We start from the raw sequence: 26,278 nt of genomic DNA on the forward strand, positions 1-26,278 counted from the left end.
AGTAAATTATTAATTCTAGAGCCTAAGACGTAAAGTAACCCTAGTCGTCTAGATACAGAGAGGAAGGTTTTGAGCCCTGTGTCAGGGAAGGGGACTGAGATGCAGGCAGTTTGAGTGACGAATTTAGGGTAGGATAAGGGCACTCCTCCTTACAGTGGGCCTCCAGGAGAAATCGGTGAACCCAGGCGTGTGCCTGGAGTAAGGCCTCCTGCAGGTACAGGCTGGAGGTGGGTTAAGACTTCAGTCTTTCATTTATTTTATTGTGTGTATGCATGCCACATGTAGACCTGGTGGCCACAGAGGTCTGAAACCTTCGAACTGCAACTGAGGGTGATTGTGAACCACCATGTGGGTGCCAGGAACCACACCCAGGTTCTCTCCACAGTAACAAGTATTCTCACAGGGGGCCATCTCTACAGCCGCAGTAAGTTGGGACTTTGACCAGGAAACCGTGGACAAGGTGGGAGGCAGTAAAGGGATAATTACCACTCGTGCATTAAGACTCTTCACATTTAATCCTCACGACATTCCTGTGAGGTAGGTATTTCTGTCCCCTCAGAGAGGAGGAAACAGGTGGACACGTACCCAGGAGAACACTCAGGCTACAATCCAAACGCATGGGCTCTCTCTGCCCCACTGTGCCTTGGCAGAGCGGCCAGAATTGTGTCGACAGTAATCAAAAGAGCTGCATTCAGGGCTGAGCAGAAAGCAAGCAGAGAGCTAACGAGTCTCCGTCTGTACTTGTGGCTCAGGGGTATCTGGGGCACTCACTCTTGGTGCTTTCTTCAAGAGGAGACACTTGGAGGGTCAGTATCTGCTCAGGCTTCAGCCGACTCCTCAGGTGCTGAGGACGGCTGCCTTGTAAACCCAAGGCCTTCCGCAGGAGGCAGAGCATTCTCTGACAAGCTCAAAGGGACCACCGGCCCTTTCTGGTTCCTTCCCACGGAGTCCAGCCACAAAACCGGCAACTCTTCCGACTTCTCTCATCTCCTGCACCTTTGTGGATTTGGGTATTACAAGTGACTGTTTGTGGCTATACTCTAGAAAGATTCATTTTTCATAAGGAGAGAACATGAGGCTAGAACCAAGGGGCGGTCATCAGTTTCCTTTTCCTGAGGTCACATGACCCAGCCCAGGCTGACCTGGAGCTTCTGGTCCTCTTGCCATACTTCTGGCTGCTGGGACTGCAGTGTCGGGCCACCATGCAGGACTAGATTTTCACTTTTCAGTTGAAGCTCAGTGATATTGGGGATCTGTTATCTTTTTATTTAATACTTCTATTTCAATAGCTTCCTCTTTTTTTTTTCCTCCCCATTAGAAGAAACGTAGAAATAAAGACGGGCAAAGAATGGCCTAGAAATTCAGTGCAGAAACACGGTCGGTCACATGGATACGATGGGACACAGACAAACCACTCCGGGAGGACAGATTTTGAAAATGAGCTCAAAGTGCCAGAGGGAGGGACAGGGACGCCTGTGACCCCAGCTTCAAGGGCCTCACACCTCACCATTAGGCGAGAGTCAACACTGATATGCAGGGACACAGGCTCCCTAGGCTGAAGGGGTGAGGAGGGACAGTGCTGTGTTCAGTTGAGAGCTCCCCACTGGTCTAAAACAAGACTTGCTGGCAGGGGTTTGAACTGTGTTAGGTTACCCAGGCTAGTATTCCAAGGAGGTTGTCAGCTCCTGGCCTCAGATAGTGAATCCCAACATGGAGGCTCATGCTTCCCGACAGCAGGACACAGAAGGGTAGAGAGGGATGGGTTTCACAGGTGTGCCAGGACTGCCGGGAGGCTGCTGTCCAGCATGTAGAGGTTGAGCTTTTTCACCTAGCTCGATGTTCTGACAGCTTGCACTGAACTCCCCTAAGGAATCTGTTGCCCTTCTGGATCTACACAGCACCCATCGGCAGTGTCCTAGTGAAACAGCGGCCCTCCCTCAGTAAACATTCAGCGTGGCGAAGGCTTAGCACACTCAGAGCTTCAGGAAGCCCAGGTTCGTGTCCTCGTCACTGTGCACCGACAGGTTTTGGCGCTTTACCGGTTGCTGGTGAGCACCGCTCTCTGGGGGATTTGGGGGACGACACTGTAAACATGACTTCTTGGCCTGATGGTAGCAAGGCTTTGTGCTTGAGTGGCTTCCCACAGAGAGCACTGAGGTAGATCGGGGAGAGCCCACCATGCCACCATCCAGGGAGCTTATGGGACTTGAGCTGCTGACAGAGGAGTAGCCTGAGGTCGTGACATCCTTGCCCGGATCTCCCCTGTTGCAGGGAAGGGGCCAGGGAGCTGAGGCTGGAGGTGCCTGGGTGCCTGGTGTTGGGTGGCTCTTGTCCTCTGGCCACACCTCCTCATCACTGGACTCCTGGCAGCAGTGTTCTTCTGGGTTCAGGTAGACCACAGTGACGTCAAGGAGTCCACTGGGAGCTGTAACTGTGAAAAATTTGGGGTACCTTTATAGCATTATATAGTATTAGACTAGTAATACTATTATATAGTATAGAACTAGTGACCCTATAGCTGCTCAGGACTGGGTGGCCCAGGGTTTTGCTTAGGTAAGAACCCTGTCTGTGAGCTTGACTCTCTCAAGCTGGGAATGGTCCTCTCCCCTTCCTTGATAACTCATGGGGCACCAGAAAGTGATGTCACCCAACTCACTTTATCTGAGCGGACACAAAAGCAAGCAATTGGAAATTACAAGTGAAACTTTCAGAAGTCAAGTCTTCCTGGCCAGAACATAGGGAAGCAGTTTACACACACACACACACACACACACACACACACACACACACACACACACGGGAAACTAAGTGTTCTATGCACAACTCCAGACAGGGTCTGCCTAAGTGAGGCCCTTCAACTGACAAAGACCCAGACAGAGATGGATACAGGTTAGACATCCTCTCTCCCTGTTGGGTGGGGAAAACAGTGTGTCGGGTTCACACATTTCTCCTGGTTGTAGTGCCAGGTGGCCCTGGGGTCACATGTCACCTGTATGTCCCATCCCTTCCCCAGCAGCACTCACCATCCCCCTCCTTCTCTCCTTCGCTCTCCTGGTCTCCCTCATAGCCAGAGCAGCAGTCCAGGCTCCAGTCCAGAAGGCTGCCTAGCAATGTCTCCTCCTGGTTCGATAGTTCTGCGGTGGGTGTGGTAACAAAGCTTCCCCTGTCCTCCTGAAGGCTGTTCTCTCGCTTCCTGCAAGGTAGGGAGAGTCCATGAAACCCTGGTCACAGATGGCACAGAGCCGATGTGGTGCTCTCTACATGTGCCTTACCGCCTATATGCCCCTGGCTCTCATCTTGTGTTCGACAAAATACCCATGAAGCTAGAGCAGATGGGAGCCCTCAAGGGCAAGGGATCAACTGGAAGAAGAAGTGGGTGAGGCCAGGCCTCGGTCTAGGCCAGCTTTGGGCCCCGGGCCCTTCTTGTAACTGGCAGAAAGACTCCACCACCCTTCAGGGTTCTAGACGCACCAGATAGGGACAGTGTGGGTGTCTGACTGCACAGTCTGTCTTTGGGGAAGGTCATCAAACCTGTCTACCTGGGGTCACGGCTGGAGAACTACAGTGCAGTCTGCCTCTGGGAGAGCCTACCACACTCACCAGGCCTTCTGCTGCTGTCTCTGGGAGGGAATGTGGCTGTCCCATGTTACCTTGGAGGTCACTATGAAGGACCTTCTAGAGAGCAGGTCTAACACTGAAATTAGGCCCTTTAGAGGATCAGTGATGTGATACACCGCTAGTGAGTATACGTGTCTGTCCGGGATGTCCCCAAGGGTAACCCTGTCCCCAAAAGTCAAGAGGACCAAATACATAGCATGATGTAAGCTGTGGCCCCCTTGGAAGGACCCAGATCTCCCCACTCTACAGAGAGGAAGATGCTGTGCTGTTTCTCTTGTAGCAGGTATGAAAGGGGGTGAACCCCACACTGCTGCCTCCTCACATCTCCTCGAGACCCCAGTGCCTGAAGCCAAGGACCCACCCACCACAGAACACTCATGGCTCATATGCCCGGTACCACCCAGCCACTCAGTGCCCAGGTTTGCTCAGGAGCACACAGGGCACTGAGGCACACGAGGCAGGGCTAGCCCAGGGGGAGCCTGAGCGTTGCAGGACCCATAGTTCAGTGAGTGGGTGAGGTTGCTATGCTGGGAGGTGTGGTCAGAGCGCTGGTCTGTGAGAGGAAGGACAGACCATGCTATACAGGGCCAAGGGCAGAGACCAGGCGGGCAGCTATCAAAGACATTACTTAGGTCAACCCAACTACCATCTGTGCCATATCCTGGGGCAGAGAGGCCAGGTGAATAACGGCGTAGGTGGGGAGAGACCTGAGCAGGAGACAGACAGGCTCGGGGGTGGGGCGGGGCGGGAAGCATCGATGTTCAGGGACAGGCCAAGGCCAAAGCCCCTGGGTTAAACCTGGGAGCCGCTGAACAAGCTGCCTTAGGAAGTCTGTACACATGGTTACTGTGTCAAGAAGGAAACTCAGCCCTGACATCCTTGAGAGAGAGAGTGGCACAGTTGCAGACGGACAGGGCAGACTCACCGTTTGCTTCTCCTCCCAGAGGGTGAGCTGAGGAAGGTGTGGATCTCCCCGGAGCTAGGGAAAGACGGGGGCTCTGGGCTCTCCTGTTTCACCCCTAATGCACTGCACAGTTCGGCATAGCTCAGTACCTGTAGGGAGGCCAGAGTGAAGAACCACACAGCGACCCGGGCACCCCCACCAGGAGCCTAAGTGACAGAGAGAGGCCGTACCTCTTCCTGGCTGATCTCCTCATAGCACTTATCCTCAAACCGCTGCTTCACGGCCGTCAGAGAGACTTGTCTGTAGTCTTTGGGTGCATCATCATGGAAACTGGAAAGGGACAGAGACGCTGACATGTGACCCGCAGAGAGGACAGCAAGCTTTCAAAACCGACCCCACTACTAAGGACACACAGGAAGACGGGCAGCTCCTCAGTGGGTTAGCTTCCCGAGAGACAGAGACACGAACAACCAGAGAACACGCACAAGAGCGTTGATCCCACCTCGGAGCAGTCAGAGGTGGAGGTGTCTCACGTATCCGCCAATGGTCAGACGTACAAAGGTCCATTCAAACAGTGAGCTTTACTCAAGCACTGACACACGTAGAAATACGACCCTGAGATGGGACGGCAGACTCACACAGCGGGACACTGCCTGCCTGCCTCATTCGGTGATGTCCCGAATGGGCAAAGCCACAGATGTCAAGCAATGAATGGATGCTGGGGCCAAAGGAGTTGGAAGATTGCCAAGCGACAGCTAAAGAATGGAGTTTCCAGGGATGGAGAGGTGGCTCAGTGGTTAAGAGCCCTGACTGCCCTTCCAGACAGAGGTCCTGAGTTCAAATCCCAGCAACCACATGGTGGCTCACAACCATCTGTAATGGGATCCAATGCCCTCTTCTGGTGTGTCTGAAGACAGCGGCAGTGTACTCATATATAATAAATAAATAAATCTTTAAAAAAAAATGGGGGTTTCCTTTGGGGGGTGGCAAGAATGTTCTAAAATTGATTGCACAATTCTGAATACACTAGAAGAATTTAAATGATCAACTATTTTATTCCTTTGGTTTTTCGAGACAGGATTTCTCTGTGTAGCCCTGGCTATCCTCAAACTCAGAGGGATCTGCCTGCTGGGTTTAAAGGCGTGCACCACCACTGAAAACTTAAAACAACTAGAGTGGGGCGAGTATATACTTAGCTTACATAAAGGCCTGAGATCTATCCCTAGCACCAGAAAACACACACACACACACACACACACACACACACACACACCATACACACACACACCACATCTCTCTTCTCACATACACACTCACACACAAACATTCTCACACACACTCACACCTCACCAAAATCTTTCACACACACACACACACACACACACACACACACACACACACACACACACACACACACACGCATAAACTTCTTATGGTCAGCAGCAGGTCACAATCAGTACAAGTAAAGGTGGAAGGCCTTTACAGTCACCCTGCTTCCTTCCTCAGCCATGGTCTGGGCACCACAGGAAAAAACAGGGAAGGCAAAAGTGTAATGCTGACAGGTCCCCATCATTGGAGCCCAGTGGGGAGGCAAGAGGGCAGAGAAGGTGCTGGTGGATTATTCTAGAGAGCTCAGATTTTACCCTGGGAGCCAAGGAGACGACTCTGTGCTGAATGGAAGGAACATGCTCTAAAGAGGTAGCCATGTCATCACCGTGGTCACCACAGAGATCTCGAGGCAGGGGACTAAATGCAGGGAAAGCACTGTGGACGAAGCCACCAGCAGGTTGCAGAGATGAAGGAGAAGCCCTCAACACTACCTCTGGGAGGAACACAGTGGGAGAGCAGCAGCTCAGACAAGCAGAGCTTAGACTAGCCTTAGATCAGGAGCCCTAGATTAGCTGTGGATACTGGGAGCGGTTAACTTCCTGGGGGAGAGGATCCAACCTGCCTCCTCAGGGCGGAGGTCATGAGGACAGAAAACCAGCAGGCCAGCGTGGCCTAGAAGAGGGAAGACCTCAAGGAAGGATCAAGAAATGGGAGGAGCCAGGCTGCAGGCCAAGATGAGAAAGGGCAGAGGCATCCACAGGCAGACACAAACCCAGCCCTGTATCTGCAACACTCCCCTTAGAGCCAGCAGCCCAGCATCTGTCTGCATCTGCCCGTGTACCAATGTCCCCAATCTGGGACATGGAGATGCTTTCCTCAGGGGACCCTAGCCTTACCCAGGTACCACACCCCGCCCATCCTCCCCACCCGGTTTCTGTCTTTGAAATGATGTATGTATTTTTATATCACGTGTACGGGTGTTTGCCAGCAGGTATGTATGTAACTCAAGTGCAAACAGGGCCCATGGAGGCCAGAGGACGGCACAGGAAGCTGTGGAAATGGAGTGCAGGTAGTTCTGAGCCTCCAGGTGGGTGCTGGGAACTGAACCCAGGCCGTGTGGAAGAGCATCTTACCAACAGGGCCATCTCCATCTATGCCCACCCCAACTCTCCGTTCTATAGTCGATCACTACCTGACAAGCTATCGGGACTGTGTTATTCTGGGTCTTTTCTTTCTTTTTAAAAATTCATAAAGTACATTCTGACCATGGTTTCCCCTCCCCCATTCCCCCCAGATCCTTCCCACTCCCCACCCAACCAACTCCAAGCCTTCTTTGCTCTTTAGGAAACAAACAGGCACATTAAAAAAGCAGGCCAACCAGAATGTTAAAAAACAGGTACCCAACACACACACACACACACTCACACATGTACTCACACCCACACACCCACACACCATAAAAACACAAAATCAGGAACTGTAATTTACACAAAAGACCCGTAGGACAAAAATTGCCCTAAGCAATGAGACAAAAACAAACAACTGGACACTAAAAATACCACCGAGCTCATTTGTGTTGGGGCCTAAGGTTGAGTGTGGTCTGAATAACCTGAGAGCCCACTAGAGAAAACTGGTTTTTCCTATCCTGGCCTTTTTCTAAGTACCCAGAAAGGGTCCTGTGAGGTGAGCCAATGGCCTACACAGGGTGAGGGGGCAGGAAGGAAGCTGCCCAGCAGTGGGGCCTGAAGCACTGAAGGTGGGTAAATGGTTAAAGCTGAGACGTGTGGGTGCGGCACACTGACGGTGGGGACTCCTTGCCTGCTGGCTTCCTTTTCCTCAAGGAGACTGGTTCTGTGTGGACATAGAAATAAGTCTAGCTCTGGGACTTTAAAATGCCAACCTGGGGCTGATAAAACAGCTCAGGAGGTAAAGGTGCTTGCTGCACTAGCAGGATGAGCTGAGAGTTCAAGTCCCAGGACCCACACAACAGGGTGGAAAGAGAGAACTGAATTGTGAATCTATCTCCACACGTACACATGTGCTCACACATCCTTTGATGATGATGATGATGATGATGGTGGTGATGATGATGGTGATGATGATGGTGGTGAAGATGATGATAGATACTAAAATATTATTATAACTTTAATATAAACCATTATTAATAACAATTTTAAATGTCAGCCCCAGGGAAGACGGTTTTGGCAGGAAGCATTGTGTGGATTGAGTGACAGCTGCCACATCATGTGATAAAGGGAAGGGCTGATGGCAGGGAGCTAAGACTCATCAGGGAAGTGCATCATACAGGCCCGCCCCCACCATCTTCCTTTCTGAAGGCAGGGTCTTGGTATGCAGTCTAGGTATTGTGGGGATGTGACAAGTAGCTCAGAATGACGGGGACCGTCCCACTTAGCTCTCGCCAGTGTTGAGAGACTACAAATGCCGACTTGGACTCACCACTTCTTATGGAGGCTCAAGACGCAGGGCGTGAGGTCGCTGTAGGAGAACCCAGTGAGGTCCCACAGCTGAGTGGTCCAGGGCTGTGCTGGGGGAAAAAGCAGGCCAGGATTGTGACAGCACCCCACAATTTCCACAGTTCTGATAGTTTTGTAACATATACCCAGACTCAGGCTTTTAGTCCCTTTAAGATACCCTTAAGGGCCAGTAAGATGGCTCCGTGGGCCTAATGACCCCAATGACTTAGAACTGATTCCTGAACCCACATGGTGGAAGGAGGACCAACTCCTGGAGGTCATCCATCCTCCAACCATAGTCCTGGGCGTACACACATATGCACATATAAATTAAATATAAATGAAAAGTCAAAACGAAAACTAAACTATCATGAAGAGACTCCATATAAATAAAGTACACACGTTTTTGAAAAACTATGTACTGCTTCATCTGGAACCATCACCCCGAAACCTCCACCCCGCCCCCAAACTGTTTTTGATCCACACTGCGGCTTTCTTCTCCAGGATAAAGGAGGAAGTGTGTATTTCCTCCCTTCTGACCTCTCTTACTCAAGAACTTCCCCAAGACACCAGGACAACCTCCACCTCCCCAGGAGGGTTTCTCCTTACTGTGTCCATGCATCAGTCTGGCCAGGAGCAGGGCGGCAGAGGCCAGGCGGGCTGGGGCGTAGACGGACAGGCTGGTGTGCAGCAGGGTGAGCTCACAGAGGAAGCTGCACAGGTGTTGGGTTCTGGGTGCGACAGGGACCAGTGTCAGCAGGACCTCTTTATAGTCAACCACCGTAGGGATCTGGGGAAGAGGGAGGTAAATGTCACGTCTCATCCATCGGTAGGTGTTACACTGAGGCACAGCCCAGCATGGGTCTGGCCTAGATGTTCATGCTGGGGACCGAGCTCAGGGTTTCAGGGCACCTAATGACACAGCGCATGCAGCCGTGACTTCTAGGTGTTTTCTCCACAGCAGTTAACGCTCAATTGGCTGTAGCTTCTCCAAGTGCCTCCCCTGCGACCTCAGGAAGAAACTTTTGCTCAAAGGAAAAAGTTAACCCCTACTTACCCGAATCTTCCCTTCCAGGGCGGAGATGATCTCCCCCATCACGCGTACCAAGTCCTCGTATTTATACGTGTTGTCTGTGAGCCACACAGCCTCTCTAATGGTCAGAATCTCTTTGCTGATGAACCTGGAACACAGAGGTGGGCTCTCAGTCTTAGGCTGAGGGACAATGGCTCAGAGAGCCTCTGGGGAGCCCCAAGGCATGATGGGATTGCGTCGGACTTAGGTGGCAAAAGGATCCAGTTGTAAAAGACTATCAAATCGCATTTTGGGTGCTACAAAGAGGGGGTCAGAACAGGACCCACAGACCAAGCAGGAATGCCATGGCTGCAGAGCACACACAGATAAGAATGTACAAGTGTCAGGTCCCAAGGTAGCCTGGGACAAGTCTCTCTGAGTCCCTGCAGCTCCTCCCAGCACTCTTGCCCCACCCCTACCCTAAGCCTCTGCAGCCCAGCAGTTGGCCTTTCTTTCTAGCAGCTTCTGATTCCCACATAAACCAACCAATTTGTAATCTGTTCTCCTGGTCCCCCAACCCCTCTGTCCAGCTCCCTTCTCCGTTCTGCGTCTCCCCTTTTCCCTCCCCTCTCATGGCATGATCTACTCTGCTGGCCATTTTCAGTATGGACTCTTCTAGGTAGGTACCTCTGGCTGTTCGCTTCCCTCATAACCACCCAGGAGCTGTCATGTCCTGATTTTCATCCAAAAAAGACCCACGAGTGACACTGTGACTCAGCTATTTCTCTTTCTGACTTTAAGGAGGAGGGCTTTTTTTGGGCTTTGTTTGGTCGTGCTGTGGTTCAAAGCCAGATGCAGACCCGCCAAGCAAGCACTCTAGCTTTTAAACAACCCCTTCAGCTCCTGTCCTATCTTTTGACAGTGTCTTGAGTATAAAGAACGCAAATGCAAAAGCAAGTAGGTGGGCTCCTGGGAGAGGCAGCTGGAAATAAGGGCCCAGAGCACGGTAGACGGCAGACGGTAGACAGCAGACAGCAGACGGTCTACACACAGCCCGCCCAGTGTTTGGTCACAGAAATACTGACTGCCCCTGAGGCAACTGGGCACCCTGTTCTCTGCTGTCCACAGCGATTAACTAACGATCAGGAGCACTCTGTTTCAGTGGCCCCACAAGCACCCTCCACAGCAAACGTGGATTGCCACTGAACCTTGGCAGAAGGCAGCAGTTCCACTAGCTTGATGACTGACTGGTCAGAAGGCCTGGGATGTGAGATTTGGGTCACGGAACTTATTTGAAGAAGGCCTGGGTAAGGCCGGCTTGCTCCCCCGAAGTCCACGAGTCCTCCTCCTGTGGTCACATGACCATGCCTCTTCTAGCCGGCACAGGGACACTGGAAGGTACTACAGTGTCTACTGTGGCTGGATATATGCTGCATGCCTTCCCTCCCTCGAAAAGGACGCCGGGACTTAAATTATTGTACTAACACAATTGAAACAGGTAAGGCAAGATTCATCTCCCTTAAGAAGCAGCAACGAGGACACAGAGGATGGTGAACCTAGGAGGGACCAGCGCATAAGTACCTCAGCCCTGCCAGCTTGGCCAAGGGGTTTCTCACCGGGTACAGATGACCATGCAGGCGATGCCCAGAAGCTGGAGCTTGTATCTGGGGACCAGTCTTCTCCGCAAGTACCGGTCTACACACTCCACTGTCAGGTGGAGACACAGGCTTGTGAAGTCCTTCATGGTGGCAACTTCCACCAACCAGTCGATTAGAATGTACCTGCGGAGAGAGGGACGCCCGTGAAAACTAGGACAAGTGTCACATCTGTTCAGCCCAAGCAAGTGGCCTCATCATTTTGAAACCACTGATTTACCAATTCTACATAACCCACGGAAAATCCCGGGAGGCTGGTCGGTGGGTTTGCACATCTCTACGGCCCGGGCCCCAAAGCCTGCACATTCCCAATGTTCACAGATCCGAGTCAGCCCTTGGCCACCAAGGCATTGGGTGAGCTCAATCCTTAGCTGCTCATAGGCAGTGGGTACCAAACGGGCAGCACAGCGGGGCTGGGGCAGATCACAGCTCTCAGAACCAGACAGAGGTTTCTGGGCTGCTTGGCGCCATCAGCCACCATCCGGACCCTTGGAACAATGTTCTGCAGAGGACCAAAGAGCTGGAAATCCCATGTAGGCAAGAGCCGCTCAGTGTCTGCGCTGGTGTCTTCCTAGTTCCCTCATCCGAGATGGATGCCCAGACACAAAAGGCTGACAGAAGTGTCCTTCTCTACCAGGGAGTTAAAACCTAGGGACCAGGGCCGTAAATAACCACAGGAGCAGCTCATAAGGATTCCCTACTATGCCCATTGCCTCTTTGAACATCTTTGTTTAAAACAGAGGGGCTAAATCAACAGGAAACGAGAGAAAAATCGTAATGATGTAGACTCTTGGGAGACAGGAGGGGCAGGCTTCATCTCAGCTCGGAGTCATTGTCAGAAATAGAAGGAAGGAAGGGGAAGTGGGCTGAGGTGGTGAGGAATGGGACAGGCAAGGTCTACTCCACCCCGCTCACCCCCAAGAAGGGTCAGGCGTTTGAGGTTTAATGTAGACAGGAGTGAACGGACTAGGAAGTTCCCCTAAGCAGACGTACTTAACAAGCTTAATAATCTGACCTCATTTTCTTTTTTTTTTTCTTTTTTTTCGGAGCTGAGAACTGAACCCAGGGCCTTGTTCTTACTAGGCAAGCGCTCTTCCACTGAGCTAAATCCCCAACCCCCTGACCTCATTTTAAAAGTCATCTTTACATTTATTTTGCAGGTATGTGGGTGTCAGTCATCCCAGGTAAGTGGAAGACAGAGGCTGGTTCTCTCCTTCCACCACACAGGTCCCAGGAAGTGAACTGGTGAACTGGTGAGCTGTCTTACTGGCCCCAGTGATCTGGGTTTTTGTTTTGTTTTGTGTTGATCCTTTTGTGTGTGTGTGTGTGTGTGTGTGTGTGTGTGTGTGTGTGTGTGTGTGTGATCTGTTTTTAGATATCAGATTATCGGGTTATCAAGAGTGCTAGGATTAAAGGCATGCATCAACCCGGGGCTTCCCAATGAGACTAGGATGGCAGGGCACAGACCCTCTGGGATCCACCCGTCTCCACTTCCTCAAATCCCAAGTACTGGGTTATCAAACTCAAGTCTCCATTCTTGAGCATCGAGCAGATTACTTACTGAGGCCAACCCCTGGCCCCGGGACAATAATTTTTTAAAAAAGATTTACTAAACATAGTTCGTGTTCCAAGCAATACCTGCAAGGGGCCAGAGGTTTCCCATCATAAATCAAAATTCTATTTGAAATTTCGGGTGAAAGCTTAAAACACCATTCACATGTCCTTAATTCTGGTTACCCTCAAACACGCTCTATAATTTACTACATTACCACTAATGTTTGAAGCTTGGAAGAAAGACAGTTGTGCTGGGTATCACAGTAGCTACCCCAAAGGATGGGATGGCTGGGATGGGGGTAGGAAGGGGCTCGCCAGCTCCCTAAGTCTCGCTCTAGTCACTGAGTGGCACAAAATATACTGATTATAAAGAGAACTGTAAAGAAAAGGTTATTCCTCACGAATAAGGTGCTGGGCTCAAAATCCAGGCCCTCCTCTATTCAAAATAGTTGTATTTCAGTTTCAGAAACTAGAGGTATGAGTCTCATCATTTCGAAACAATGTTTAGAACAATTTAACCCGCTCCTGGGCTTTAAAGACTTTGGTGGGGGCTGGAGAGATGGCTCAGCGGTTAAGAGCACCGACTGCTCTTCCAGAGGTCCTGAGTTCAATTCCCAGCAACCACATGGTGGCTCACAACCATCTGTAAAGAGATCTGATGCCCTCTTCTGGTTATAGTGTACTTATATATAATAAATAAATAAAATCTTAAAAAAAAAAAAAAAAAAAAAAAGACTTTGGTGGCTTACACCAATACCCCCAGAACAACAGGAGGCTAGAGTAGAATAGCCAGAAACTCAGGGCCAGCCTGGGCTACAGCAGGACTGGGAAGATGGTTAAGTATTTGCTGAGTGAGCATGACCACTGGATCCAGAACCCACGAATACGCCAGGTGTGTGCGGTGACCAGATGGTAAGTCCAGCTGCCGAGGCTGGGGTGGGATTCCCAGAGCAATGCAGCTAGCTGGTGCTAACTGTGAGGTAAGCCCAGGTTTGTCGGAGAGACTCTGCCTTATGGAATATGGTAGAGCAATGGAAGATTGTGACATCAAGTTTGGTTCACACGTGCATGTACACACATACGCACCCTATATAAATACGCATGGAAATGGGGGAGAGTAAAAAAAAAAAAATTATCATTGGATGTGGGGCAGAATTAGTGTCTTCATTGAAGTCCTAAGCAGCGCACATGCTCACAGAGTAAGTTGGTAAAGGAATGGCGTGTTGCCGGAGACAGGAGACATAGGTTTTGCTCCGCCACATCAAACGCAAGCTCTTGAAGGCCTCACCTCATGGTGTCACTGAGCCCCTTCTGCACAGAGAATATCTGCTGCTTGTTGACGGCCTGGGAGGCTTGGAAGAGCTGGCAGACTGACTCACTGCAGGCCTTCCCTTCTAGTCCAAGCTGGCTTCCTCCTGCGCAGGCTTTGGCCAAAGCCAGCTGTGGGGAGAGACAAGTGCAGTGTAAGTCCTGGCACGGCACACCTCCGCCCGCCTGAGCCTCATAGCAGCATGGCTCAGATTGCTAGGACTTACTTTTAAACTGAACAAATAAATAAAAACATCTTTATCATCTTTATGTATATGAGTGTTTTGAGACATACGCGTATGTCTGCCCCACGGGCATGTCTGGTGCCCAAGGAGGGCAGAGTAAAGTGTCGGGTTCCTAGAACTGGAGTTACAGGTGATTTTGAGTAACCATGTGGCTGCTGGGAAATGGCGGCAGGTCCTCTCGGAGAGCAGCCAGAGCTCTTAACCACGGAGCATCTCTCCAGCTCCAAGTTTTCTGTTACTAAATGGTGCTTCGATGGTCCTGTTGAGGGTGGACTGAAACATGTCAGCACTCAGGAGACGCTGCCCAGCACCCACGGAGACTTCCGTTAGTCACTGTCAACAACTTTTAGGCTCCATCTGTGTCTTCCTAGGTAACTGTAGCTTGGTGTGTATGTGTATTTATGACCCAGCATCTTTCTTTCCCCACACGGCAACATTACTAGTGTCTCCATTTGGAGTGTTTCTGTCTTTTGAGCATCCTGTGACCGTTCAGTCCCTCCCTGCTGAGTCCACAGAACAGCTGTGGACTTTTGTCTGCACCGATCCAAGGACTCTCTCTGAGGCTCGCGCTCACACGTCACTCGAGACAAACAGGAACTATCGTCACTAAAAATGTCTTGGGTTAGAGAGATGGCTCACTAGGCCGGGATTCAATTCCTACATGGTAGTTCACTGTCTGTAACTCCAGTTCCAAGAGATTTGACACCCTCTTCTGGCCTCTCAGATACCAACGAGGCACAAGGAATGTATATGCAGGCAAACACCCACATACATTAAAAAACAAATAAAACAGATGCTACTCATTACGGACTAAAAAACAGAAAAAAAAAATCAAATAGAACACATTAATCACACAAGTCCCCAATAGCTCATTTAAAACTGTAGCTCCAGATTCATAAACCTCCTGCCTCAGCGTCTTGAAGACAAGGATTAAGCCCCTGTATTTGGCAAATGTTATCTTTTTTTAACTTGCTGCATTTATTTCCTCTTTTCTGAGAATCTGTTATGAATCGCAATGCAAATGTTTCTGGAGATAGAGGTCGGCCATAGATCCACAGGCTGAAAAACCAATTCTTTAGGCATTGTCTTAATCAGTGATTGATGGGGGAGAGCCCAGCCCATTGTGGTCCTAGGATCTACAAGAAAACAGGCTGAGCAAGCCATGAGGAGCAAGCCAGTAAGCAGCACCCCTCCATGGCCTCTGCATCGGCTCCTGCCTCTCCAGGTTCCTGACCTGTTTGAGTTTCTGACTTCCTTCAATGATGAACTAAGGCATGGAAGGGTAGTCAAATAAACCCTTTCCTCCCCAACCTGATTTGGTCATGGTGTTGGTGTTTCCTCACAGCAACAGTTACTCTAAGACTCTCTCTCTCTCTCTCTCTCTCTCTCTCTCTCTCTCTCTGTGTGTGTGTGTGTGTGTGTGTGTGTGTGTGTGTGTGTGTGTGTGAGTGACGTGTGTGATGTGCATGTGGCAGTCAGAGGACAACTTTGGGGACTCAGCCATATGTCTCTTGCGGATCAAACTCTGGTCATCGGGCTTGGTGGCAAATGTTGAGCCATTTTTTGTAAACCTCCGACATTCTTCTTCGACATGAACACAATGTTCTGTGACGAAGACCAGCCTGCACCATCTGTTGACTTTCAGTTTCTTTCCTAGTGTTTGAGTTATTACTGGCTCCAGGGGTCAGAGATGGCTTAGAAGTTTAGGAAAGCTTACTGATCTCACAGATGACCCAGGTTCAATTCCCGGCAGCCACATCAGGTGGCTCACAACTCCAGTTCCAGGAGATCCAAGGCCCTTTTCTGGTCTCCACCGGCATTGCATGCACATGATACACATACAGACAATCACACACATGTAAATAAGTAAGAAATTAAAATGAAAAGACTCAGCTCCAGGCCTGGACCTGAGCTTCTCTACGTTTCCTGTGCAGAGCCTAGGCAGTCCTGCCCCACAGTTCAGAGGAAAGAGTCCAGAGCTCAAAGTCACCTGTGCTTCCCAGCAGCCCTTGGCGGCGTAGTCCCTGAGTTTCCGGAAGCTGTGGAGGCATCGTCCGGGGTCAGACATCTGTCAACAAGAGAAAGTTATCCTTACACGGACGGCTGTGTTCTGAGAGGCACTCAGAACTGCCCCATGGGTTTCTAATTATCTATTCCCACACTCCTGAGCTGCACTGGCCTCCCCAACCTTTACCCCCAAATAATGGTAGTCTTTTTTGGGGGGTGGGGTGGTGGTAGTGGTAACAGTAGCTCACTAAGCAAAAGCACTCAAACTTCTGAGAAGCCAGGAGCTGAAAAAGAATCCTCCCCTATGTTAACCATATTTTATCAGAGCCACATGAACTTGCCTGTGGTCTATCCCACACCAGACGAGGCTCCACTTACATCCACCTTTCTGTCACTTTCCCAAAGGAGGTATGAGCTGGCCAAGCATCCCTGATGAGCAGATTCTTCAAAAAGGTTATGAGCCTGCTTCCTTTTCTCTTCGTCCTGGAGTGAGACCAAGCACAGGTGGCTTTCTCATCTTCTGCCCAACAGCCACCCTCTTCCATTTCTATACCTCTAGGCAGTCAGAGGCAGAGCGCTGACTGATGGAGCCAGCTATCACAGCAGAAACGGGGTCACTTAGCAGCCAGAGCTCGGTGACTGCCCTCAGGGCTCTGCGCGCCTGTACCACTGTGGGTGCAGCTCTGGGACAGGCAAGGCCTGCATTCACCCCTGGTGTCACAGGAAGCTCCTTAAACAGCAGGGATGGTGGCACTAGTGTCCCTTACTGCTCCTCTGCCTCCCTTGTCTTCCACAGCTTTTGCTGCGTTCACTGGAAGCTACTACCTACCCTACACCTGCCAAAGGGATCCACAGAGCACAGAGCCTGTTACAAACCTCAAAGGAGGCGAGAATTCTGCAAGGCACAGCAACAGGAGAGCACTCAACGCTCTAAACCTCTGAGTTGTCCTGTTTACTTCCCTCAACGGCAGTGTAAGAAAAAAAAAACACAACTCACCTCAAAAAGATTCAGCACTCTTCCCAAGCAGTGCAGTATGGAAGCTTTATGACTCTAAAAAAAAAAAAAGAGAGAGAGACAAGCTTGATTCCTGGCAGAGCGCTCTCTCCAGCCCTGTCCAGATCTCTACCCCACCACTCCCCGCTTTCAGTTTCCAGCCAAATCAGTTCAAGATGCTTCTACTATGACTACTACTTCTCTGTCTCTGTCTGTCTGTCTGTCCCCTCTCTCTTTTTCTTTCTCTCTCTCTCTGCCTCCCCACTCTGTTTCTGTGTCTCTGTCTCTGTCCATCTGTCTGTCTGTCTCTCTCTCTGTGTCTCTGCCTCCCCTCCTGTTTCTCTCTCTCTCTCTGTCTCTCTCTCTCTCTCTCTGCCTCCCCCGTTTCTCTGTGTCTCGGTCTGTCTCTCTCTCTCTGCCCCCCCCCATTTCTCTCTCTGTCTGTCTCCCCTGTTCCTCTGTTTCTCTGTCTGTCTCTCTGCCCCCCCCCGTTTTTCTCTCTCTCTGTCTCTCTGCCTCCCCCCGATTCCCTGTTTCTGTCTCTGTCTGTCTATCTCTGTTTCTCTCTCTCTCTATCTCTGCCTCCCCCCGTTTCTCTCTGTGTCTCTGTCTCTCTGTATCTCTGCCTCCCCCGTTTCTCTGTGTGTCTGTGTGTCTGTGTGTCTGTCTGTCTCTCTCTCTCTCTCTCTCCAGGAGTACTGCAGATAGAACCCGGGCTTCCGGCGTGCTAGACGAAAGCTCTTCTGCTGAGCTAAAGCCCTGCCCAACACTCCATCTTCTTTTGCACCTCCACTTCCGGAATTTACACGCCCACGGAACGTACTTCAGGTTGCCCCACCCTCTGGGACTCTAACTGGACTGAGAGATGACTTAGGGGCCCTGCCAGGACTCACTCTTTGTAACTGACACTCAGCCCTGAGGCTGTCATGGACCACGGCCTTGCAACAGCTTCCAGACACTGACCACGGCGGGCGGATGAAGAGCCAGATGAAGGGGTCCGAACCCGTATTCAATCTCTCGGCCATGCTGAAGAAGCGAGAGGCCTTCAGGCCGTTCACTTCTGCGCAGGCCTCATCCGACACAGACACTGTGGGAGAAACAGGACAAACCCGTGACATCTGTGGGGGATGGAAAGAGCAAAGGTCTCTAGTCTTTTGTCAAAGTCTAAAACACAAGCCTGCCACACTGCAAAGTGTCGGACAGAAGAGCTCTGAGGGCTGGGGCTCCAATTCTCCTGGGTTTGTTCAGATAATCTCTAAGACATGGGTCCCCTTCTGGAGTCTTCAGGAAGCCTGGATTGTGACCCTCAAGGGGATGGTGCTCCCATACCCTCTACCTTCCTCCTCTAGGGAAATGACCCTGCAAATGGTTGGAAGGAAGGGTTCTCTTAAGGATGAGAATATTATAAATGAGAACCACAATGGTTGCACAACCCTAGGAAAATACAGAAACAAACCAACAACGATGAACTTCGCATAGTGTAGGTAGAGGAATGATGTCTGAATATGGTCAACTGACAGGGGTGGTAGGGTAGGGGTCTCAGTACTCCTCAGTCTAGAAAAGCCCGCCAAGGACGGGGACTATAAGCAAGACACCAGATCTTTTTTTTTTTTTTTTTTTTCTTTTTTCTTTTTTTCGGAGCTGGGGACTGAACCCAGGGCCTTGCGCTTGCTAGGCAAGCGCTCTAAGCGCTCTACCACTGAGCTAAATCCCCAACCCAAGACACCAGATCTTAAAGATGTACACATTCTATACTCTAAATGTTAGACATTGTGAAGTCCAGGACAGCACAGCTGAGGCTTATTCCTTGGCTGTCTTTTCAGGAGCAGTTGGCCTTGGGGCAAAACATTCAGGCTCCAGGCAAGCTGTTTGCTACAAGGAGCTGTGGGGCTGCCTATGGCCCCGTCCCTGAAGCATGAGGCACGCTGATTTCTTTCCAGGCTTCACAGGATGGCCAAGGAAAGAAGCTGTCCACGCAGAAGTCTTGGTGTTACCCGGAGGGCTCAGGCTACTTTTACCTGAGCAGCTCCCAGTCTGGGGCTCCGCTCAGTCATCCTTTGCTGAACTGAATTAGGAAAGGGGGTGACTTAGAACCTATGCCCAAGTGTCGATCTAAGCCGGCAAGTCTCAGAAGGGCTGAAGCTTCTGCTTAACTCAAATACCAACCCACACAGGGCTCCCTGGACTTACAGCCTTCATTGTAGAGGTAGGCGATGCCCAACTTCACAGCAGCTTCAAAATTCCCCTTTTCGGCAGCCCTAAGGCAGTGAGAACACAAACGACATCACTCTAGGTAGTAAAGGTCACTTGACCATAGCGCTTGATGCTGAAATACTCATTTCCTGGTTGGGTTTTTCCATGAAACATAATCGAATACTGTTTATTGATTGCATGCCACCATGTGGATGAACCCTGACAACCCTTTTGCCAATCGCGAAAGGTCAAGTATTTTATGATCTGTTTACACGAGATGTCTACAAGACTCCAGAGACAGAAGGCAGTTAACGGACTGCCAAGGCCTCATGGGTTTCAGGGAGACACGACCAGGCCTGCTAAACAGTAAAGAATTTCTTTTTAGGATGATTAAAAATGATATAAGTTGGGCAGTGTTAACTTTGTACAACCGTGAATACACTAAAACCCAACAAATTCCACCTGAAACTCCAGTTCCAGGGGATCCAGCGCCCTCTTCTGGCATCTGTGTGTACTGCACACTGGTAGTGCAAATACACACATAAAAGCGCTCACACATGCATGCATAAAAATAGATCTTAAAAGAAATAGATAAATGTCATCCAGAAGCAACTCAAAAGCATGGCCTCCTGTAGATGGAGGACTTCACCAGCAGCTCAAATAGATAAGGCCCGGGAAGTAAGAGCTCAGGAGGAAAATCCTGTCCTAAGTTAATTTCTCAGGCTCAGCCCCACGCTCTGGGGAGGCACCAGCAGTCTCAGACAGTGGGCCTGGCCACTGGCAATCAGGTCACGGATTATAGGTTTGCCCCATCTGGTCCTCTCAGTCACGACTACAGCAGGGGCATGAGTCATCCTGTGACGGATATATCAGAACTGAAATTACTCAGTTTTGAACAAAAGGAAAAGAATGCTGAATAAAGCCTCCACGAGGAGGTGAGTCACATCTGAGTCAATCGGGAATATTCACCAGCCAAGTGGGACCCTCTGGAAGTAGGGTGGTCAGAGGACAGGCAATGACGTGGCTGGGAGCAGGGGGGGGGGGACTCAATGGGTGAGCTCTCTAGTTTCGAGGCTTTTTCAGGGGATTCGAGCAACAGGACAACATGCCCCGAACCAGGTCCTGGGACACTAGCCAGCACACTGATACCACAAAGGCTGAAGGGGACCATGGCTCTCAGAACACAGGCGTACCTTTCAAACAGCTTTAGGTTCTGTGGAGAAGGCCACAGCTCTTGGAAGCTGGCAGATGCCCACACACTGGCATGGTTGTCCACCAGGTACTTGAGGTGGGAGTGAACCTGCAAAGCCATGAGAGCCACGTGTGAATTACTGAGGGACTTCCCAAATCCTTGCTCCCGGAGCCTCCTGAAGACGGGACGTACACAGACAAGGCAGTCTCGGCGCAGTGAAGAACTCAGTTTCCGCGTATAAAAATAAGACTGCTTTGCATAGAGATAAGGAGCCAGAAGAGTTTCCCTGACGTTCTGAGGGGGAGGGAAGCAAGCACCGATGCTAACAGAGAGATGAACCTGGCTTGGCAGTGCTCGCCTTCACCTCAGCACCCACTGGGGGCGGGGGAAGGCGGGACAGAGGGTAGTCTCTGTCCAAGGGAGGGAGAGCAGGAAAGAAAAGAGGAAGGAAGGAAGACACCTCGGCAAAGAACTGGGGAAATGGGCTGGTGCCAAGCAGAACAGAAGTCCCGTGCTGAGTAATGGAGGCACAAGCGCTGGTCTGCACTGCAAGCTGCAGTCATCGAAGCCTAGGGGGGCGGCTCAGGAAATAAAGGGTGAGGGAAGGGGAAGGGACGCGGCCCTCGAGTAGCCCAACAGAAGTGAGCTTGGTTCGTCCTTTTAAAGCCAAGTGTGGCACTGTGCACCAAACCCTCAGAGCAGACACCAACTTTCTCAAGGCAACTCCAGCTCCAACCATCCCTCAAGCTGATGGCTCTGGCACTGTGAGGGCTACAGAGAGAATCCACGACACTTTCTGTGTTGGCAAGGTACCTCGGACCGACCTGATCTACAACCCACTTTTAGAACATAGAGACGTCACACAACATGCTGGGCACGGGTGCATAAGCATCCCAGCACTCCGGAGGTTGAGGCAGGAGAACGGTCATGAGCTTGAAGCCCTGCTGTGCTATAGAAAAGCTATCTTGGGAGATGGGGAAGCAGGACCTAGCATTCGAGCTTCCAACCTAAACCCAGGGCTCCAGAACGGTACAGCTGTCCAAACACAGCCTCAAACTCCTATAGGGAAAACAGCAGTGGCCATGCCTTTAACCCCAGCACTCGGGAGGGAGACTAGATCTCTGGGAGTTCAAGGCCAGCCTGGTCTACAGAGTGAGTTCCTGGACAGCCAGGGCTGCACAGAGAAACTCTGTCTCAAGAAACAAACAAACGAAGATCCTTGGTTTGTATTATTCTGGGTTCCGTTGTTCTTGTCTTGTTTTAAGGTCGCCTCAGTAAGTTGCCTACGGCACGACCGAAACTATGGGTCACATAACCGAACAGAGCCGCAGAGAACTTGGCAACCGTGAAGGATTTCTAAACATGCAAAACCCCAAATGTGATTTTGGATGAGGGTCCTTTTGCTATGCTGTGTCCCACCTCACGGCGGAATCTGTTCTCAACACACAACACGTGAACGTGTGTCACACACGCTGTTGCCAACACAGCACCAGTACACACTGCCCGGAACACCTGTCGGATTACTGTAGGCACAGTTTCCTTCTCAAGTAGAAAGTCATTAAATTCTGACACAGACTTTCCAGGTCTCCCTAGTGTCATTCCTTGTCCTGTAAGTATAATCTGGTATCTCTTTGGACTGTAGTCTGAGAATATTTGATTCTTAAAAGTGGCTCTTGAAGTTGTTGACTCATTTTTCATAAGAGAATAACGGATGAAGGGACAGGAGAGATGGTTCAGTGATCAGGGCCCTGGCTGCTCTTGCAGAGGACCTGGGTTAGGTTCTCCGGCCCCTACCTGGTGGTTCAGAATCATCCCTAACTCAGACTCCAGAGGACCCAATGACACCTCTCTGGGCAGGAGGCACGCACGCCTCACACTTATGGATATGCAAGTAACACACCCAGATACATAAAATAAAATTATGTATATCTCACGTGCTGTTTAAACTGCTAAATAAACTGTCTTGTTTAAACACAAAACAGACAATCCTGAAATGGCCCTAAACATACTTTTACCTTTTTTTTTTGAAGATGGGTCTCTCTGTGTAGTTCTAGAACTTGCTTATGTAGACCAGGCTAGCCTCAAACCAAGAGATCCTCACCACTGTCTCCAAGTGCTGGGGTTAAAGGTCTGTATCACCATACCCAGCTCTTCTTTGCCATTTAAAAACTCTTATTAACACTTACTCCTCTTGATCTAATGTTACTATGTATATGGTATGTGTGCGTGTGAGTTACAGTTACGCATACACCACAGGGTGTGTGTGAAGTCAGGGAACGATCTCCCCAGGTTGGTTCTTTCGTTCGCTGGATGACAGGCATGAATTACCATGTCCTTCTTTCCTTTTTAAAATCTTATCTGGGTACTTTGCCCGCTTGAACGAGTGTGCAGCACGTGTGTGCTGGGCCTGAAGAGACCAGAAGAGCCATTAGATCCCCAGAACTGGAATTACAGATGGTTGTGAGGCTCCACGTGGCTGCTGGGGTGGTTTTCTAGAAGAGTGGTCAGCGCTTGTAACTGCTGACACCTCTCCGGCCCCACTGTGCTCTCGAGATGCAAATTTTACGGCCATAAAAGGGTCTTTTTCTCTTGAAGTAAACATTGAGTTCTGTCAAATCTCAGGATGTAGTCTCTATAATGGAAATATCTTCAAACACTTACTAACAACATCACCGTGTTTGACAGGCATGATCCTGAAGGCCTGTAATCCCAGCACGTGAGAAGTGGAAGCAGGGAGATCAGGAGTTCAAGGTCAGTCGTGAACTTGAGACTGTATATCAACCAACCCATTAATAAAACCACTCTTGGGGCTGGAGAAAGAGAGCTCAGAGATTAAAACCTCTGGCTATTGGCTGTTAATCCAGAGGCCCTGGGGTTCAATTCCCAGCACCCTAGAAGACAGCTGATAATCTTCCCTAACTCCAGTCCCCAGGGATCAGACGCCCTCTTCTGGGCTCTGTCGGTACTGCATGCACATGCTGTACACAGGCAGGCAAAGCACTCATATACATACAAATTTTTAAAGTCTTTAAAAAAGTAAAACAAAACCCCCCAATTCTTTTGCATCAAAGTTTAGTCCTGACATTTAAAGACATGAAACCGGGCTGGAGAGATGGCTCAGTGGTTAAGAGCACTGGCTGCTCTTCCAGAGGTCCTGAGTTCAATTCCCAGCAACCACATGATGGCTCACAACCATCTGTAGTGGGATCCGATGCCCTCTTCTGGTGTGTGTGAAGACAGCCGCAGTGTACTCATATATAATAAATAAAATAAATAGATCTAATAAATAAAATAAATAAAAGCATAAAATCTGGAGCTAAAGAGATGACTCAGTGGTCAAGAGCTCTTCCAGAGGACCTGGGTTCTATTCCCAGCAACCACATGGCAGCTCCTGATTGTGTGTAACTCCAGTTTCAGGGATCTGATACCTTCACATGATCATACCTGAAGGCAAAGCACCAATGCATATGAAATTTACAATATATAAACACACACATATATAAACTTGAGACCTTTACAGTACCACCAGCAACCCTAGGACCAGCATTGTTTCCATATGGTAACTTACAGCTCGGACAGCCAGGATGTCTCCAACAGAAAGCCATTTCAGGATATGAAAGAGCACGTCTTCTGGGAGACTCAAGATGGTCAAGTTCCTGGGTCTTCTTTTGATTCTTCGCTTCGTAGGATAACAGAAACACTTGGCACACCTACAGTGGATCACTAAGGGAAAACAATTCACAAGCCTTGCTGAGGTAAAGAGTTGTATCTGAAGATGATTTAATAGTTACCGCCCTCCATTCTCACACGAGACTAGTCTCAAAATTAAATAAAGGGTACCACATAGATTACTTATCATCTCCCCATTCCTTTTATAGCCAGTAAGTATTCAGGGGGAATATGAGGTAACATGTAACTGGAATGCTGGAAACGTTCTGACCTATGTGACAGCCAGAACTGGAGAAAAGCAGCCAACGTAGATGAACAACCACGATGTCTTCCTTGAACTGCACTCAAGAAAGTACTTTAGGGGTCTGGAGAGATGGCTCAGCGGTTAAGAGCACTGACTGCTCTTCCAGAGGTCCCGAGTTCAATTCCCAGCAACCACATGGTGGCTCACAACCATCTGTAATGGGATCTGGTGCTCTCTTCTAGGCTGCAGGTATACAGCCCAGAATTATGCAGGCAGAATACTGTACACATAATAAATAAATCTTGAAAGAAAAAAGAAAGTACCTTGGGGACCGAGAACTGGCACAGCAGTGAAGGCTGGCTCGCAACCAGTCAGTTAAGATCCCTCGGACTTCTGCTGTATGTGTCTGCTTAAGATGGAGTCCTCTGTGACTCAGGCTGGCCTAAACTTCACTAATGTAGCTGAGGCTGTCTTTGAATCCTGGTCCTCCCTACTTCTACCTGCCAAGTACTGAATTCTAAGTGTTAGCCACCATGGCCAGGTTACACTGCTTATATGTGGGTATGACTCAAAGTATACCATTGAGTATGGACCAAGGGACTGGGAACTCAAATCAGCAGGCAATTCTGGAGACCATGGAGTCCCAGAGCAGATCTCAGCTTGGCAGATGGTCTGAGCTGCCCAGTCCCCAAACCCAGGGGTCTGCCACACCCAGCCTACAGTGAAAATCACAACATAAGACCTAGACAGGTGGTTCTCAACCTTCCAATCGCTGCAGACCCTTTAATACAGTTATTTCCTTGTGCTTCGGTGACCTCCCCAACCATAAAATAACTTCATGGCTACTTCATAACCATAATTTTGCTAGACTTATGAATCCTAATGTAAATATCTGATATACAGGATGTCTGACATGTGACTCCTGTGAATAGGTCGTTTGATGCCCCAAAGGGGTTATGCCCCACATATTGAGAACTGAGGCACACAGCAACTGGGCCCATTTATGCTCTTTGGAGGAGCTCCCTTCCTTCTCCCACAGTGGGTTGTTCCAATATTTACTTCAGCAGTCCATTCTTCATTCAATGTCGATGGCTTTTTCCTTTATTACACAAAAGGCCCCCACACAACTCCTTTCATGGTCCCTAAGGTCCAGCCTCCCTGTCTATAACTGCACCTATCTTTCTACCGATTTTTATTTTTCCTCCTCACACTGAGGCAAAGTGGCTGGCTGTTCCCAGGGCCTTAATAAAGCTTTCCATCAAGAGGTCTCTAAGAGACTGTCCATTCCCAAACTCTTCACCTGAGTCTTATTGGAAACCAAATGTACAGCAAAAGTCAAATGCATACGCAGAGAGCTACAATTCCCAAACATTCTAAGAATATTATCATAACAGTTTTTTGATTCATTTGCTCTAGAGCAGACAACTGGACGTGTTTAACCACTCTAACAAGTGTAATCGCACCCCCTGGTCCTGAGACTTCTTCCACAGGGTTAGATCCTGTTGCCTCAGGTGATCAAGCCGCCCGCGAGAGTCCGGACAAGATCTGAGATCGATCTATATCACGGGGATCGCCCACGACTTCACAGGTAAGTGAAATCGTAGTTTGCTGGGCAGAGAACCTAAATGGCCCGAGGTTAACAGGAGAGGCATAAGGCATAGGCGCCGGGCGGGCATTTAAACCGCGCGGGCGGGCTCGCAGTCGGGGATCCGCGCCTACCCCGTGCTTTGGGGGATGCGACGCGCCCTCCCCGGTCATAGGGGCCCGAGTCCGTTCTCCTCCGGTCTCTGTTCCGTGTGACCCATCGCCTGCCCGGCTCCCGCCAGCACTCACCACCGCCGCTCCCCATCGCCGAGCTCCCACCACTGCCGCCTTAGACC

At 50.0% G+C, this 26,278-nt stretch overlaps 1 protein-coding gene across 1 annotated transcript; it reads right to left on the reverse strand.

Moving 5' to 3' along the window:
• Positions 1-1,034: 1,034 nt before the first annotated feature.
• Ccnf (cyclin F) lies at positions 1,035-26,278 on the reverse strand. The gene is given in 17 exon segments (NM_001100474.1): positions 1,035-2,431; positions 3,024-3,193; positions 4,544-4,671; positions 4,753-4,852; positions 8,309-8,396; positions 8,935-9,115; positions 9,383-9,506; positions 10,954-11,118; positions 13,835-13,986; positions 16,090-16,167; positions 16,485-16,589; positions 17,104-17,157; positions 17,994-18,187; positions 19,291-19,358; positions 20,487-20,593; positions 24,054-24,208; positions 26,232-26,278. Coding segments are annotated over 17 exon segments (2,343 nt in total). The 5' UTR covers positions 26,248-26,278; the 3' UTR covers positions 1,035-1,973.

Source organism: Rattus norvegicus, chromosome 10 (assembly GCF_021556685.1).
Source record: "Rattus norvegicus strain SHRSP/BbbUtx chromosome 10, alternate assembly SHRSP_T2T, whole genome shotgun sequence".
NCBI classification, from domain to species: Eukaryota; Metazoa; Chordata; class Mammalia; order Rodentia; family Muridae; genus Rattus; species Rattus norvegicus.